Genomic DNA, 17,568 nt, shown 5'->3' with positions numbered 1-17,568 from the left:
TAAACTCTGTTCTACTGTTTTCAACACCATAGAGGTACAAGTGTTAATCAAGACCTAAAGAATATCCTCAGGTTAATGGTCAAGGACCCCAAATTACTATTCAGCAAATGTGTCTTAGCATAATAAACACTTTTGCAACGTGTGACAGGAAGTACTTGGTCTAAGTAGCTGGCCCACTAGTTGAATTGTTTAGTGTAAGTTTCCAGATATATGAGAAGATAGGCTACTTATGCCAGAATATTTTGGTTTTTGTTCCAGTGAAGACCCCAACTCTTCATTGTTTTGTTGAATAGGAGCATTAAACAGAAGGACTCCTTTAAGATGGTATTTGGCTCATTTCTCCTTCCTTTTAAAAATCATGCTGTGTAAAATTTTTCTTTTGAGAGGAAACCATTTCGCTTCATTCACTAGACAGAGTACCATGGAAATTATTTATCTTTTCTTTTTTCTTCCAAGATTTTATTCACATTTAAGTTAGGTAACATATAGTGTACTATCGGTTTCAGGAGTAGAACTTAGTAATTCATCCCTTACACATAACAGCAAGTGCTCATCCCAACAAGTGCCCTCCTTCATGCCCACCATGCAAGTAGCCCATCCCCCCACCCACCTCCTCTCCAACAACCCTCAGTTTGTTCTCTATTGTTAAGAGTCTCTTATGGTTTGCCTCCCTCTCTGTTTTTATCTTATTTTATTTTTCCTTCCCTTCCCCCATGTTCCTCTGTTTTGTTTCTTAAATTCCACATATGAGTGAAATCATGTGGTATTTGTCTTTCTCTGACTTATTTTGCTTACCATAACACACTCTGGTTCCATCCGTGTTGTTGCAAATGGCAAGATTTCATTCTTTTTAATCTGAGTAATATTCCATCATATATGTATACTACATCTTCTTCATCCACTCATCAGCCAATGGACGCTTGGACTCTTTCCATAATTTGGCTGTTGTTGATAATGCTACTATAAACATCGGGGTGCATGTATCACTTCAAATCAGTATTTTTTTTTTGTCCTTTGAGTAAATACCTAGTAGTGCAATTGCTGTGTTGTAGGGTAGTTCTATCTTTAACTTTCTGAAGAACCTCCACAGTTTTCCAGAGTGGCTGTACGAGTTTGCATTCCCCCCAACAGTGTAAGAGGATTCTCCTTTTTCTGCAGAAAACATCTTTTTCTGTGGAAAATAACCTTGCCAACATCGGTTGTTTCCTGAGTTGCTAATTTTAGCCATTCTGATAGGTGTGAGGTGGTATTTCATTGTGGTTTTAATTTGTATTTCCCTGATGATGAGTGATGTTGAGCATTTTTTCACGTGTCTCTTAGCCATTTGTATGTCTTTTTTTGAAAAATGTCCATTTGTGTCTTCCGCCCATTTTTAACTGAATTCTTTATTTTTTGGGTGTTGAGTTTGAGAAGTTCTTTATAGATTTTGGCTACTAGCCTTTTATCCAATATGTCATTTGCAAATATCTTCTCCCATTCTATAGGTTGCCTTTTAGTTTTGCTGATTGTTTCTTTCACTGTGCAGAAGCTTTTTTTTTTTAATGTTTATTTTTTTTGAGAGAGAGAAGGAGTGAGAGAGCACACAAGTGGGGAAGGACAGAGAGAGAAGGAGACACAGAATCCAAAGCAGGTTTCAGGCTCTGAGCTGTCAGCACAGAGCCCAATGTGGGGCTTGAACTCATGAACCATGAGATCATGACCTAACCCAAAGTCAGATGCTTAACCGACTAAGCCACCCAAGCGCCCCTCTACAGAAGCTTTTTATCTTGATGAAGTCCTAACAGTTCAATTTTGCTTTTGTTTCCTTTACCTCCAGAGATATGTCTAGTAAGAAGTTGCCACAGCCAAGGTCAAAGAGATTGCTTCCTGTGTTCTGTAGGATTTGATAGTTTTCTGTCTTACATTTAGACATTTAATCCATTTTGAATTTATTTTTGTGTATGGCATAAGAAGTTTCATTCTTCTGCATGTTGCTGTCCAGTTTGCCCAACACCATTTGTTGAAGAGACTTTTTCCCATTGGATATTCTTCCCTGCTTTATCGAAGATAAGTTGACCATACAGTTGTGGGTCCATTTCTGGGTTCTCTGTTCTGTTCATTGATCTGCGTGTCTCTTTTTGTGCCAGTACCATACTGTCTTGATGGTTATAGCTTTGTAATGTAGCTTGAAGTCCGGAATTATGAGGCCTCCCGCTTTGCTTTGCTTTTTCGACATTACTTCGGCTATTTGGCATCTTTCTGGTTCTATACAAATTTTAGGATTGTTTGTTCTAGCTCTGTGAAGAATGCTGGTGTTGTTTTGATGGGGATTACATTGAATGTGTAGATTGCTTTGGGTGGTATAGACATTTTAACAATACTTGTTCTGTTCTTGGTTAGCTAGTTTTTGTTTCTTGCCTTTGTCAGGCTTGCCATTAAGAATCAATCTATCTTAACTTGAAGCCCATAACTTACAAAATTTTAATAGGACTTACAATTCCAGCAAAAATACTCTATATTTTCTATTTACTTCCCCATGAAATTCATTGTGCTGCTTAAAGATCTTAGATTTTTTTTTCTTGGATGAACTATAAACACGGATGTGTTCACAACCCCAAAATTCATGATAGCTGGGCCCACACTAATTATATAGAGTTTATTGAAATTTGGAGGAAAGATGAGGGTAGTTAGCAGATAGGACGTTTTTTCCTTTAGGCATGTTTTGAAAACACCTGTGTTTGTTTTTGTTTTAATACATGAGAGGTTTTGCCAAGTGTAAAATGTTAGTTGCTATAGTCTTAGCCCTGTATTATTAAGGCAGCAAGAATTTAGTAAATATTTATAAGCTGTAGGTTTGTTGGTTTTAGAAATTGTATTTTCAGAAAGACTTATGTTGTATAATCTTTAAATTTTGTTTTTTTATTGATATCTACAACTTGGTAGAAATATATAAATATACATTCACATATATTATTTATTTTACTGGTATGTTTCTTTCTTTCCCTTTATTGTCTCTTCCCTTCCTCTTTATCTGTACCCCCTACATACCTTGTATGCATTCATCCATATTTCCCCCCAAACTCTTATAATAATATTCAAATGTATTTAGATGAAAATATATATGCAAGCATATATAGGGATTTGAAGAGGCATTATTTTGCTTTGCAAATAGAGAATCTTATATGTTTTTCTGTATCTTGCTTTATTACTCAATGAAAATCCCTGTAAGTCAACTGGTATAGCTGTACTTTAGTATCTTTTTATGGTAATTTAATATTCCTTAGTATAGATACATCACCAACAATTATTCAGTCATTTCTTCTATTAATATGCACGTACTATATTAACAGTTTTGTATCTCCATGCTAACAGACACATACACATATATACCACATACTTACATACAATTACATTTTAATGCTTTTGTTTCTGAGGGGATTGCTGGAGAAAAGATTATTTTTTTTATTTTAATCGATTCTCTTAGATCACTTTCCAAAAAGGCTGTAATATAATAATTCAAATTTCTACCACCAGTGTAGAGAAGGCCCTTTCCCTGCCAGCAGTACCTTTTGTTAGATTTTTACATTTGTCTATACGATAGGTATAAAATCATATTTTGTTATTACTTCAATCTGCATTTCTTTAACCTTTTAGAGGTTGTGAGTATTTTTTCTTGTTTCTTGGCCATTTGGATTTGTTCTTCTGTAAACGTTGCCCATTTTTTTCTGTTGGGTGCTTACCCTCTTGTCAATATATACTATCTCTATATATTCTATAGATCAATCTTCTATTTGTACTCTAAATTGTAGATATTCTTTCCAAATATATTATCTCTCTCTCTTGATTTATTCTTTTTTTAAAAAAAAATTTTTAATGTTTTTATTTATTTTTGAGACAGAGAGAGACAGAGCATGAACAGGGGAGGGGCAGAGAGAGAGGGAGACACAGAATCGGAAGCAGGCTCCAGGCTCTGAGCCATCAGCCCAGAGCCCAACGCGGGGCTTGAACTCACGGACCATGAGATCGTGACCCGAGCTGAAGTTGGACGTTTAACCGACTGAGCCTCTCAGGCACCCCTTTATTTGTTTATTCTTTATCTTTTTTATAGCATCTAGGTTTTCAGTCTTAGTTAAAATTTCCTCATCTTTAAATATTGCACGTAATTTTTTAGATTTCTTTTTGCAAGATGTTTATTGTTTGGACTTTTAAAGTCAAGTCTCTTATCTAACTGGAAGTTACTTTTATGTATTGGATAAAATTATGTCTACTTTCCTTTCCAATGGATATTAAGTTGCACCTGCATCATTTATTAAATCATTTTCCCACTGAATTGAAATGTTTAGGGATTCTCGGTTCTCTTCTAAGAGTTTATCTATTTCTATGCCAATATCATGAATTTTACCATCAGCATTATAGAATCTGCAAACACACATGCACACACAGTAGTGAAGATATGGTTATAAGGCATTCGACTGTAGCAATTAAGAATGGAGTTTCTTCTCAGTATTGACTCTAATCAAAATGGGATTTGGGGTGACTGGGTGGCTCAGTTGGTCAAGCGTCCGACTTCGGCTCAGGTCATGATCTCACAGTTAGTGAGTTCCAGCCCCATGTCAGGCTCTGAGTGTCAGGCTCTGTACTGACAGCTCAGAGCCTAGAGACTGCTTCGGATTCTGTGTCTCCCTCTGCCTCTGTCCCTCCCTTGCTCTCACTCTCTCTCTCTCTCTCTCTCTCTCTCTGTCTCAAAAATAAACGTTTTTTTAAAAAATGGGATTTGAAGAGGCCAGTTGATATTGATAACTATCCCTGCTGCCACCAGATTAGATTTTGCCTTTGTTAAAACATTGAAAAGATGAATATATATGCTATTCATTAAAGAGCCACTGTTATACCACGTAGTATGTTAGAGTTATACAATTTTCTGCATATCAACTTAAAAGATTAGATTTAGCTCTCTTTTACAAATGAGAAAATAGACACTTGTTCTAACAGGGTTAAGTTACTTGCCCAATATTATGTCACTATTAGGTAGTAAAGATAGAATTAAAACACTAATGACCAGGCTCTTTTCATTATGTCAGTATGAAATGTTTCATGAAAAGTATTTTGAAAACTAAAGATCTATACAAATTGATATAGTGGTTATATCATGATCATCATCTCATCATTAGCATCTCTGAATTTTATTTAAAAACAATGCAGTAGCTAATGCACAATAAAACAGCTAGCTATTTACAGCAAAGCAGTTGTAATCTTTTTTAACCCCTTTCACCCATTTCTCCACTCCCCATACCCACCTCTGGCAACCACTGATCTCTGTATTTGTGAGTGGGTTTATTGAGGGTTTGGGTTTTGTTTTGTTAAGCTCCCCATGTAAGAGAGATCACAGGTATCTGTCTTTCTCTCTCTGATTTATTTCACATAGCATAATGCCCTTGAGGTTCATCTATATTGTTGCGAATGGCAAGATTACATTCCTTTTTATGGCTAAATTATATTCCATTGTATAGAGTTCTATTTTGATGAAAGAACAATTTTTTCAAGATACAGTATGAATAAAATGTTTAAAATTCTTTTTTGTTCTTAACAAATATCAATAATTGATTCTCTTAAACATTTTTAGAACAGAAGAAAGTTAAAGTAAAAAAACCAAAACCTGAATTTCCTGTATATACGCCTTTAGAAAGTGCATATATTCAATCTTATGATCATGGAACTTCTATAGAAGAAATTGAGGAACAAATGGACGATTGGCTGGAAAACAGAAACAAAACACAGAAAAAACAGGTAAATAAACTTTAAAACATTTCTTTTAATTGAGTAAAATACAGAAAAGCACATAAAATATAGATACACAACTCAGTGAACTATCACGATTTGAACCAAGTTAACTGTTGCCAAGATCAGGATGTAGAACATTGCCGTTGTCCAGAAGCCTCCCTCATTCTTCCTCCTGGTCTCTACCTTCCTTTTCTTCCACAAAGATAAAACTACCCTGACTTCTAACATCATAGATTAGTTTAACCTGTTGTTTGAAGTTTCTAAATGGAATCATCCTGTTTTAGTCCATTCAGGCTGCTATAACAAAAGTGTGATCGACTGGGTGGCTTAAACAACAAACATTTATTTCTCACAGTTCTGAAGACTGGGAAGTCCAAGATCAAGACGCCGGCAGATTCGGTGTCTGGTGAGGGCCCTCTTCCTAATTCATAGACAGCAGTCTTCTCGCTGTGTCCTCACATGGCAGAAGAGGTGAGAGAGCTCTCTGGGGTCTCTTGTATAAGGGCACTAATCCCATTCATGAGGGCTCCACCCTCATGACCCAATCATCTCCCAAAGGCCCTACGTCCTAATATCATCACATTGGGGATTAGGATTTCAACACATGATGTGGGGGGAACACAGAATTCAGTCCATAACACATTCCATGTGTACTCTTTTGCATCTGCTTTCCTCCATTTAGTGTGATATTTGTAAGATGTGTCCATTATTGTGTGTAGAAGTAGGTTGTTCATTTCATTACCGTATAGTAGTCCATTTAGAAATGTAGCAGAATTTATTCTGTTGAAAATTTGTATTTTTTCCAGCTTAGGCTACAGTAAATAATTTTCCTGTGAACTTTGTTGTACTTTTAGTATGCATATGTGTAAATTTCTATTTTTGTAGTTAAGTTGCAGGGTCGTAGCTCAACTTTACTTCTAAACTATTTTTTTAAATATTTTTATCAATTTATACTTCAGCAACAGGATATAAACATTCCAGTTACTCTACATTCTTGCAACATTTCGTCAAGTCTTTTATATTTTAACCATTCTGGTAGGTATATAGTGGTATCTAATATATAGTTTAATTTGCATATTCTTTGATCAATAAGATTGAATGAATACCTTTTCTTATGTTTTTGGACACTAATATTCTCCTATGTGAAGTATCTCTTCAAGTCATTTTTTTATTGGGTTGCCTATGCGTTCTCATACTGATTTGTAAAGAGTTCTTTATATAATTCGTAAACAAATCTTTTACATATATTTTATTCCACTCTGGCTTGCCCTTTTACTCTCTTAATGGTTTCTTTTGATGACGAGAGTCACTAATTTTAATTACCATGCTTTTCCTTTACTTGGTGTTTTTCGTGTTGTGTTTAAGAAATCTTTTCCTACCTTGAATTCATAAAGATTAATTGCTAAATTCTTCTACAGACTTTAATGTTTTGTTTTTCACATTTAGATCAATAATCTCCTGGAATTTATTTTTGTGTTTTGGGGTGAAGTAATGTTTAAGTGTAATTTTTTTTCAAAAGTTTTCAAACAAGTTGACTCAATTAATGAAAATACTGCTTCCTACAACTCTACAAATAACCATCTTTATCATAAAACAAGTGTTTATAACTGTGTGGGTCTGTTCAGGCTTTCTACTTTGTTCCGTGAATCTACTTGTCCATCCTATGCCAATACCATACGGCATTTATTACTATAGCTTTGTAATAGGTACCTGGTACAATAATTTTCCAGCTCTGTTTTTCTTCTACAAGATTTCCACTTTATATTTTCATACACATTTTTGAAGTACTTGTCATTTCCACAAATTATTCAGCTGAAATACTCAATTGGGATTATATTGAACATATAGAGATGAATTTTGGAAGAATTCACATCTAGACAGCATTGAGTCTACAAACCATGAATAAACCCATTCATTTATGTCTTTAAAACACTTTAGTAATGTATTGCAGTTTCTTGTGTGTACATGTTGCACATTGTCTTCTTGGATTTATTCCCTGGGTATTTAGTGTTTTTAGAGGACATTGTAAATGATATTGTTTCTTTAATTTCGCTTTCTAATTACGTTTGATATATAGAAATATATTGGATTTTTTTAATAACCATTTATCCAGCAACCTTGCTAAATTTATTTTTAAATTCTATTTATTTGTATGTTATGCATTTTTTTCTTTTGTGCTATTTAGGATCTCCAGTACATGTAGAATAGAAGTCATGACAAGCATCCTTGTTTTGTTACCAATCTCAAAAACTTCCATCATTGAAACTTTTTATTTCAGCTTTGAAATTATGTTTAAAATTTTATCATTTCATTATTAAATATGATCTATGTTGCCAGCTTTTTATACAATTTTTATTGAGATATATTTCACATAACTTGAAATTCACCGTTTAAAAGTGCATACACTTTGGGGTGCCTGAGTGGGTCAGTTGGTTAAAGATCTGACTCTTGGTTTTAGCTCAGGTCATGATCTCATGGTTTGTGAGTTGGGCTTTGTGATGACAGTGCAGAGCCTGCTTAGGATTCTCTCTCCCTCTCTGCCCCTCCCCTACTCACACTTTCTCTCTCTCCCTCTCTCTCTGTCTCTCAAAATGAACAAAGATTTTTTTTAATGCATACTCATTAGTAATTTTTAGTCTGTTCACTGTGTTGTGCAACCATTACCAGTATCTAATTTGAGAAATTTTTCATCATACCAAAAAAATAAAATAAAATAACCCTCTACCTGTTAGCAGTTATTTCCAATTCTCAGCCTTTCTATTCCATGACAACCACGAATCTACTTTCTGCCCCTATGGATTTGTCTATTGTAGACATTCCGTTTAATTAGAATCATGTAATATGTGCTCTTTTGTGTTTGGCTTTGCATAATGTTTTCAAGGTTCATCCATGTTGTAGCATTTAATGGTACTTCATTTCTTCTTATGGCTGGATAATATTCCATCGTATGGATCCGTCACATACTATTTATTCATTCATCAGCTAATAGACACTTGATTGATTCTCCTCTTTAGCTGTGATAAACAAAGCTACTCTGGACACCCACATACAGGTCTTTGTGTAAATGTTGCCTTTAGTTATTTGGTTTCCCTTAGTTCATTGAACATATTTAAAATAGCAGATTTAAAGCTTTCATCTAGAAAGTACATTGATCTTCCTCAGGCACAGTTTCTGTTTCTTTATTCCTTTGTATGGGACATACTATCTTTTTTCTTTGCAGAGCTTGTAATTTTTGTTATTGTTATTGAAGACCAGATATTATCAATATTATAACTTGGCAACTCTGGAAACCAGATTCTCTCTTCTTTCTAGGACTTGTTGTTATTTGGGCTAATTGTAGTTGTCTGTTTAGTGCTTTTTTTTTTTAACTAATTTTCTAAAGTCTGTATTTTTTGTCATGTGTGAGCACTGAACTCTGTTTCCTTAGCTTAGTGATCAGCTAGTAATTGGACAGAGATTTCCTTAAATACCTGGAGCCCAAAATTCTTCCAGTCTTTGCCATGGCCTCTGCGTATGTGTTGGAGATTGCCTGGTGGTTTATAACTCTGCCCTATTCTTTTCTGTTTCCAAAGAGACTACATCAGCAGCCAGTGAGAACTTAGATTATTTTCAGGTCTTTTCTGAGCATGCTCATAGCCTTGAGCATGCACATGGACTTCAAGATTCCCGGCAATGTCAGAGTATCTCATTCCTCAGCCTTTCCCCCCATGCGTTTTGGTTAATCTGTTGCTTTCCCAACTGTTTTCTGTCACCTCCGTCAGCAGCGGCTAAGATATCAGCCTGTAAAGGTTTTCAACCAATGCCTCCAGGGTAGCAGCTTTAGAATTAGGCCAATTTTGACTTAGGCAAAATAAAGACAAGCTTTTTGAACCAGTATTCCAGGCATCCAGCAGACAGGTTAGAACAAATAATTGTTTTTCCTTCTTTGCAAATTAGCTCATTCTGCTCCTGCCATAATTAGGAATCAGTTATTATTTGCACAGGCTGTGATGAGCTGTGGAAAAGGGTATATGACTGGGGTCAAAGTGCCACAGAGTTTACTGTGCTTTTTTTTAAATAGAAGTATAATTGACATACAATGTTATATTAGTTTCAAGTGTACAACATTATTGATTTGACATTGTATACATTACTCTATACTTTCCACAGTAAGTCATCATCTGTCACCATACAACGTTGTTACAGTATTATCGACTGTATTCCCTGTGCTGTGCTTTTCATCTCTGTAACTTATTAATTTTATAACTGGAAGTTTGTAGCTCTTAATTTCCTTCATCTCTTTTGCCCACCCCCCAATTCCCCTCCCCTCTAGCAACCACCAGTTTGTTCTCTGTATTTAAGACTCTGTCTGTCTGTTTTGGTTTTTAGATTCCACATATAAGTGAAATCAAAAGGTATAGTTTTCCTGTCTGACTTATTTTCATTTAGCATAATACCCTTTAAGGCCATCCTTGTCGCAAATGGCAAGAGCTCATTCTTTTTTATGACTGAATACTATTTCTCTCTGTGTGTGTGTGTGTGTGTGTGTGTGTGTGTGTGTGTGTGTGTGTCTCTCTCTCTCATCTACTTTACCCATTTGTCTATCAATGGACACTTAGCCATATCTTGGCCATTGTAAATAATGCTGCAGTAAACTTAAGAGGTGCATATATCTTTTCAAATTAGTCTTTTCATTTTCTTTGGGTAAATACCCAGTACTGGAATTACTGGATTGCATGGTATTTATATTTTTATTGTTTCAAGGAACTTCTGTACTGTTTTCCATATTGACTGCACTAATTTACATTCCCACCAACAGTGCACAAGTGTTCCCTTTTTTCCACATCCTTACCAACACCTGTTATTTCTTGTCTTTTTGATACTATCCATTCTAACAGGTAAAAGGTGATACCTCATTGTGTTTTTGATTTGCATTTCCCTGATGATGAGTGATATTGAGCATCTTTTCATGTGTCTCTTGACCATCTGTATGTCTTCTTTGGAAAAATGTCTACTCAGATCTTCTGTTTTTTCATTGTAATGTTTGATTTTTTTGGTGTTGAGTTATATAAGTTCTTTGTAAATTTTTGATATTAACCCTTTATCAGACATATCATTTACAAATGTCTCCTCGCATTCTGTGAGTTACCTTTTTGTTGATGGTTTTCTTTGCAGTGCAAAGATTTTATTTTGATTTAGTTCCTATAATTTATTTTTCTTTTTGTTTCCTTGCCTAAGGAGACATATCCATAAATATGTTGCTAAGCCTAATGTCCAAGAGTACTGCCTATGTTTTCTTTTAGGAGTTTTCTGGTTTCAGTTCTCACATTTAGATCTTTAATCCATTTTGAGTTTATTTTTGTGTGTACCATATGAAAGTGGTCCAATTTCATTCTTTTATGGGTAGCTTTCCCCAGTTTTCCCAGCATCATTTATTGAAGAGCCTATCTTTTCCTCATTGTATATTCTTGCATCTTTTGTCCTAAATTAATTAACCATATAGATATGGGTTTATTTCTGGGTTCTCTCTTCTGTTGATCCTTATGTCTGATTTTGTGCCAGTACCATACTCTTTTGATTACTGTAACTTTGTAGTATAGTTTGAAATCCAGAATTGTGATACCCCCAGCTTTGTTCTTCTTTCTCAAGATTACTTTGACTATTCGAGATTTGTGTGTGTATGTGTGGTTCCATACAAATTTTATTCTAATTCTGTGAAAAATGCTGTTGGTATTTTGAAAGGAGGTTGCATTGAATCTGTAGATTGCTTTGGGTAGTATGGACATTTCAATAATATTAATTCTTCCAATCCATGAGCATTGTGTATCTTTCCATTTGTGTCATCTTCAGTTTCTTTCATGAATGTCTTATATTTTTCAAAGTACAAGTCTTTCACCCCTGGTTTAATTTATTTCTAGGTATTTTACTCTTTCGATGCAGTCATAAGTGGAACTGTTTTCTTAATTTTTCTTTGTGCTACTTTGTTATTAATGTATATAAATGCAACAGATTTCTGTATATTAACTTGGTATCCTACAACTTTACCAAATTCACTTATCAATTCTAATAGTTTTTTGGTGGAGTCTTTAGGGTTTTCTAAACATAGTGCCATGCCATCTGCAAATAGTTTTACTTCTTACTAACCTATTTGGATGCCTTTTATTTCTTTATGTTGTCTGATTGCTGCAGCTGGGACTTCTAAGGACTATGTTGAATAAACTAGGTGAAAGTAGACACCCTTGTTGTGTTCTTGACTTTAAAGGAAAAACTTTCAGTTTTCACCACTGCGTATGATGGCAACTATGGGTTTGTCCCACTTGATTGTGGTGACAAGTTTTTTTTATGTATTGTTGAATTTGGTGTGATAATATTTTGTTGAGGATTTTGCATCTATGTTTGTCAGAGATAGTGACCTGTAGTTTTCTTTCTTTGTAGTGTCTTTGGTTTGGTATCATGGTAATACTGACTTCATAGCTTGAATTTGGAAGTTTTCCTTCCTCTTCTATTTTTTTTTTTTTTTTGAAAGTTTTAAAAGAATAGGTATTAACTTTCCTGTAAATGTTTGCTAGAATTCATCTCTGAAGCCATCTGGTCCTGGATTTTTGTTTGTTGGAAGTTTTTCGATGACTGAGTCAGTTTCATTGCTGGTAATCCATCTGTTCAGATTTTCTGTTGATTCATGATTCACTTTTGGAAGATTCTGTGTTTCTAGGAATTTACCAACTTCTTCTATGTTATCCAATTTGTTGGCATACAATTTTGTGTAATATTCTTTATAATTCTTTGTGTTTCCATGTTGTCAATTGTTATTTTCTCCCCCAATTTCTGTTTTTACTTATTTGAGTCCACTCTTTTTTTGCGATGAGTCTGGCTACAATTTTATCAATTTTGTTTCTCTTTGCAAAGGGCCAACTTTTGGTTTCCTTGAGCCTTTCTACTATTGTGTTGTTTTTGTTTCTGTTTCACTTATCTGCTTCAACCTTTATTATTTCTTTGCTTGTACTAGCTGTGAGCCTTGTTTTGTTTGTTCTTTTTTTACTTTCTTTAGGTGTAAGTTTAGAACTGTTATATTTGAGATTTTTCCCATTTCTTTTTTATTAAGTTTTTTACTTAATTCCAGTACAGTTAACATACAGTGTTATATTAGTTTCAAGTGTACAGTATAGTGATTCAACAATTCTATACATTACTCAGTGCTTATCATGATAAGTGTTTTCTTAATCCCCTTCACCTATGTCACCCATCCTCCCCCCACCCACCTCCCCTCTGTAACCACCAGTTTGTTCTCTATAGTTAAGAGTCTGTTTCTTAGTTTGTCTCTCTCTTTTTTTCTTCCTTTGCTCGTTTGTTTTGTTTCTTAAATTCCACATATGAGTGAAGAGATTTTCTTATTTCTTGAGGTAGGCAGGTATTACTGTAAATGTGCCCCTTACAACTGTTTTAGCTGCATCCCAAAGATAAAGATTTTGGACCATTGCATTTTCATTTTCATTTGTCTCCATGTATTTTTTATTTATTATTATTATTATTATTATTATTATTATTTAATGCTTGTTTATTTTTTAGAGAGAGAGACACAGTGTGAGCAGGGAGGGGCAGGGAGACACAGAATCTGAAACAGGCTGCAGGCTCTAGGCTCTGAGCTGTCAGCACAGAGCCTAACGCAGGGCTTGAATTCACAAACAATGAGACTGTGACCTGAGCTGACGTTGGATGCTTAACCAACTGAGCCACCGAGGCACCCCTCCATGTATTTTTTTTTTTTTTAATGTTTGTTTGAGAGAGAGAAAGAGAGAGAGAGAGAGAGAGAGAGAACATGGACAAGCAGGGGAGGGGCAGAGAGAATCCCAAGCAGGCTCTATGCTGTCAGTGCAGAGCCCAGTGCAGGGCTCAATCTCACAAATCATGAGATCATGACTTGAGCTGAAATCAACCAACACTTCACTGACTGAGCCACCCAGGTGCCCCTCCATGTATTTTTTAATTTCCTCTTTGATTTCTTCATTGACCTATTAATTGTTTAGTAGTATGTTGTTTTACCTGCACATGTTTGTGTTTTTTCTGGTTTTGTTTTGTTTTTTTCCCTGCAATTGATTTTTAGTTTTATACTGCTATGGTCAGAAAAGGTATTGATGTGATTTCATCTTCTCAAATTTATTGAGATTTGTTTTGTGGTTTAACATATGATCTGTCTGGGAGAATGTTTCATGTGTACTTGAAAAGAATGTATGTTCTCCTGTTTTGGGATGGAATGTTCTATATATGTGTTAGGTCTATCTGTTTTAATGTGTCATTCAAAGCCACTGTTTCCGTGTTGATTTTCTTTCTGTCTGAATGATCTATCCATTGTTGCAAGTGGGGTGTTAAAGTCCCTTACTATTACTGCGTTTCTGTCGATTTCTCCTTTTATGTTTGTTAATATTTATTTTCTGTATTTAGGTGCTCTTATCTAGGGTGCATATTTATTTACAATTGTTACATCCTCTCATTGGATTAATTCCTTTATCATTATGTAGTGCCCTTCTTGGTCTCTTACTGTGGTCTTTGTTTTAAAGTGTATTTTGTCTGATACAAGCATCGCTTCCCCAGCTTTTATTTTGCTTCCATTTGCATAGTAAATGTTTTTCCATCCCTTCATTTTTCTGTCTGCTTGTGCCTTTAAGTCTGAAGTGAGTTTCTTGTAGGTAGCATATAGTTGAGTCATGTTATATTATCCATTCAGTCACCCTGTGTCTTCTTATTGGAACATTTAGTCCATTTACATTTAAGTAATTATTGGTAAGTATGTATTGCCATTTTGTTACTTGTTTTCTGATTGCTTTTGTAGTTCTCTGTTCCTCCTTCTCTTGCTCTCTTCCTTGTAAGTTGATGGTTTTCTTTCGTGTTATACTTGGATTCTTTTCCTTTATTTTTTGTGTATCCACATGAGTTTTTGATTTGTTTACCATTGGATTCATATATAATATCATATATAGTTCATATATATAGTTCATATATAGTGTATATTGATGATGGCGTAAGTTCAAACATGTTCTAAAATCACTAACTTTTTATACCCTCCTCCACATTTTATGTATATGTCATATTTTACATCTTTTTATTTTGTGTATCCCTTGAATAGTTTTTGTAGATACAGTTGTTTTTACTACTTTTGTATTTTAACCTTGACACTGTAAGTGATTGATCTCCTACCCTTACTTTATGTTTGCTTTTACCTGTGAAATTTTTCCTTTTATAATTATCTTTCTTGTAGTTATGGCCTTTTCTTTCTACTTAAAGAATTCCTTTTAACATTTCTTTTAAGACTGGTTTGGTGGTGACGAACTCCTTTAACTTTTGTGTAGGAAAGTATCTTTCCTTCTATTGTGAATGATAACCTTGCAGGGTATTCTTGGTTGTAGGTTTGGCGTTTTGAATATGTCATACCACTCCCTTGTGTCCTGCAGAATTTCTGCTGAAAAATCAGCTGACAGATTTCTTGGGTTGTTGTTTTGGTTTGAGTTTGTTTGTTTTTTGTTTTTGTTTTTGTTTTTAATGTAACTGTTTTCTTTGTTGCTTTTAAAATTCCCTTTTTAACAGTAGTCTTTGCCATTTAAATTGTATGTCTTGGCATTGACCTCCTTGGATTCATCTTGTTATGGGCTTTGTGATTTTCAGACCTAGAAATCTGTTTCCTTCCCAGATTAGGGAATTTTTCAGCTGTTATTTCTTTAAATAAGTTTTCTGCCCTCTTTTCTTTTTCCTCCCTTTCTAGGATCCCTATATGAATATGAATATTTTTCTGCTTGATGATATTACAGAATTCCTTTAACCTATTCTCATTTTTTTTTATTATTCTTTTTTCTTTTTTCTGCTCAGCTTGGTTGCTTTCTATTACCTTGTCTTCCAAATCATTGATCCATTCTTCTGCATTTTCTAATGTGTTGTTGATTGTCTCTAATAAGTCTTTTATTTCAGTTATTGAATTCTTCAGCTCTGACTGCTTCTTTTTAATATTTTCTGTCTCTGTTGAAGTTCTCACTGAGTTCATCTACTCTCTTTTCAACTCCAGTGAGTATTTTTGTGTCGATTACATTAAATTCTATATCAGAAAGTTTGCTCTTCATGTCAAGAATCAGCTGATTTTCTTGAATACATGTTACCTGTGGTGCTGCAAGCCTTTGGCTAATTTCCAGAGTTAAGAAGGAGTTGATTGTCATAGTTTTTGCCCATTTTTTCTTACTTTTATGAAGAGATGGAATTTGGAGTTCTTTACTCTGCCATTTTCATTGACATTATTCTAGGTTTTTTATAAATCAAATTAAGTAAATTCTCTTCCTGGTTTTGCTAAGAATTTTTATTCATTAAAAATTAATATTATAAAATGTTATCAAATACCTTCCTCTTTGTTGATTAAGGTGATCATGTGATTTTTCACCTTTATTTTGTTAATGAGATAATTTATATCGATTGATTTTCTAATATTAAACTACCTTTCTTTCCTGGAATAAACCTATTTTATTGTTTTGATTTGACAGTACTTTGTTTAGGATTCTTGTTTTTATGGTTATGAGAGAGATTGGCCTTTTCTTATGAGAAAGATTGATTTTCTTTTCTTAAATCTTTGCTAGGTTTGATGTCAATCACATGCTGGACTTATAAAATATGAAACATTTCTTCTTTTTTTAAACTTTTATTTGAAATAATTTCAGATTCATGGGAAGTTGCAAAGGCAGTAGAGAATTCTTTTTTTTTTTTTAATGATTTATTTATTTTTGAGTGAGAGTGTGAGCAGAGGAGGGACAGAGAGAGAGGGGAACAGGAGATATGAAGCAGGCTCTATGCTGACAGCAACGAGGCCAAATGTGGGGCTCAAACTCACAAACTGTGAGATCATAACCTGAGCCAATGCTGGATGCTCAACCACCCAGGACTAAGTTAAAAGGACTAAGCCACCCAGGCACCGGCAGTACAGAGTTCTTATTTCACTTTCATCCATTTTTCCCTAATGGTTATATCTTCTACACCTACAGTTTAATATCAAAACCAGGAAATTGACATTAGTGCAGTGGTTTGTATGTACTTGAATGTCATCTTATCACATCCGTGGATTATATATATAAAGATATAGAACTATTCAAGATAGAGAACACACAGATAACTCTCATGCTTCTTTCTGTCACACCCATCTCTTCTGGTTATTGGATTTAAAATATTTATATTTCTCTTGGGTATCTAAACGTGAAGTTGCTGGGTCATCTGGTAGTTCTAGGTTTAACATTTTGAGGAACTACCACACTGTTTTACACAGTGGATGCACTGTAAATTTTACATTCCTAACAGCAGTATATGAGAGAGCCAGTTTTTTTCATCTTAACGAGCATATGGTGTTTTCAGTTTTTTAAATTTTAGATACTGCAATAAGTGCGTAGTCATATCTTATGATGATTTTAATTCTATTTTCCCTACTGATTGTTTATGTTGAACATCTTTTTGCTTCTTTGTTGTCTGTGTATCCTCTTAGAGTGAAATCTTCATGTCTTCTGCCTTTTTTCTAATTCAGTTGGTTGCTTTTTTTGTGGTTAAAGTTTGAGAGTTCATTATATGTTCTTTATTAATGTTTGTTTTTGAGAGGGAGAAAGAGAAAAAGAGTTTGCGTGAGTAGGGAAGGGGCAGGCAGAGAGGGAGAGAGAATCCTAAGGAGGCTCTGTGCTGTCAGCGCAGAGCTAGATATGGGCTTGATCTCTCTGGGATTCTTTTCCTCCTCTCTCTCTGTCCCTCCCCCATTGGTGCTTGAGCACACGTGCACCCTCTCTCTCTCTCTCTCTCTCTCAAAATAAATAAATAAAC

At 34.6% G+C, this 17,568-nt stretch overlaps 1 protein-coding gene across 1 annotated transcript in view; it reads left to right on the top strand.

Moving 5' to 3' along the window:
* DNAJC1 (DnaJ heat shock protein family (Hsp40) member C1) overlaps nt 1–17,568 on the top strand; it is a 218,669-nt gene that overhangs the window by 109,989 nt on the left and 91,112 nt on the right. The window contains exon 8 of the mRNA XM_007081343.3: nt 5,603–5,766. Within this exon, the coding sequence (XP_007081405.2) occupies nt 5,603–5,766 (164 nt within the window). The remainder of the gene's footprint in view (nt 1–5,602; nt 5,767–17,568) is intronic.

The sequence above is a fragment of the Panthera tigris genome, chromosome B4 (assembly GCF_018350195.1).
Source record: "Panthera tigris isolate Pti1 chromosome B4, P.tigris_Pti1_mat1.1, whole genome shotgun sequence".
NCBI lineage: Eukaryota > Metazoa > Chordata > Mammalia > Carnivora > Felidae > Panthera > Panthera tigris.
The sequence above is the reverse complement of the archived record's forward strand: the minus strand, read 5'-3'. Positions and strand labels throughout refer to the sequence as shown.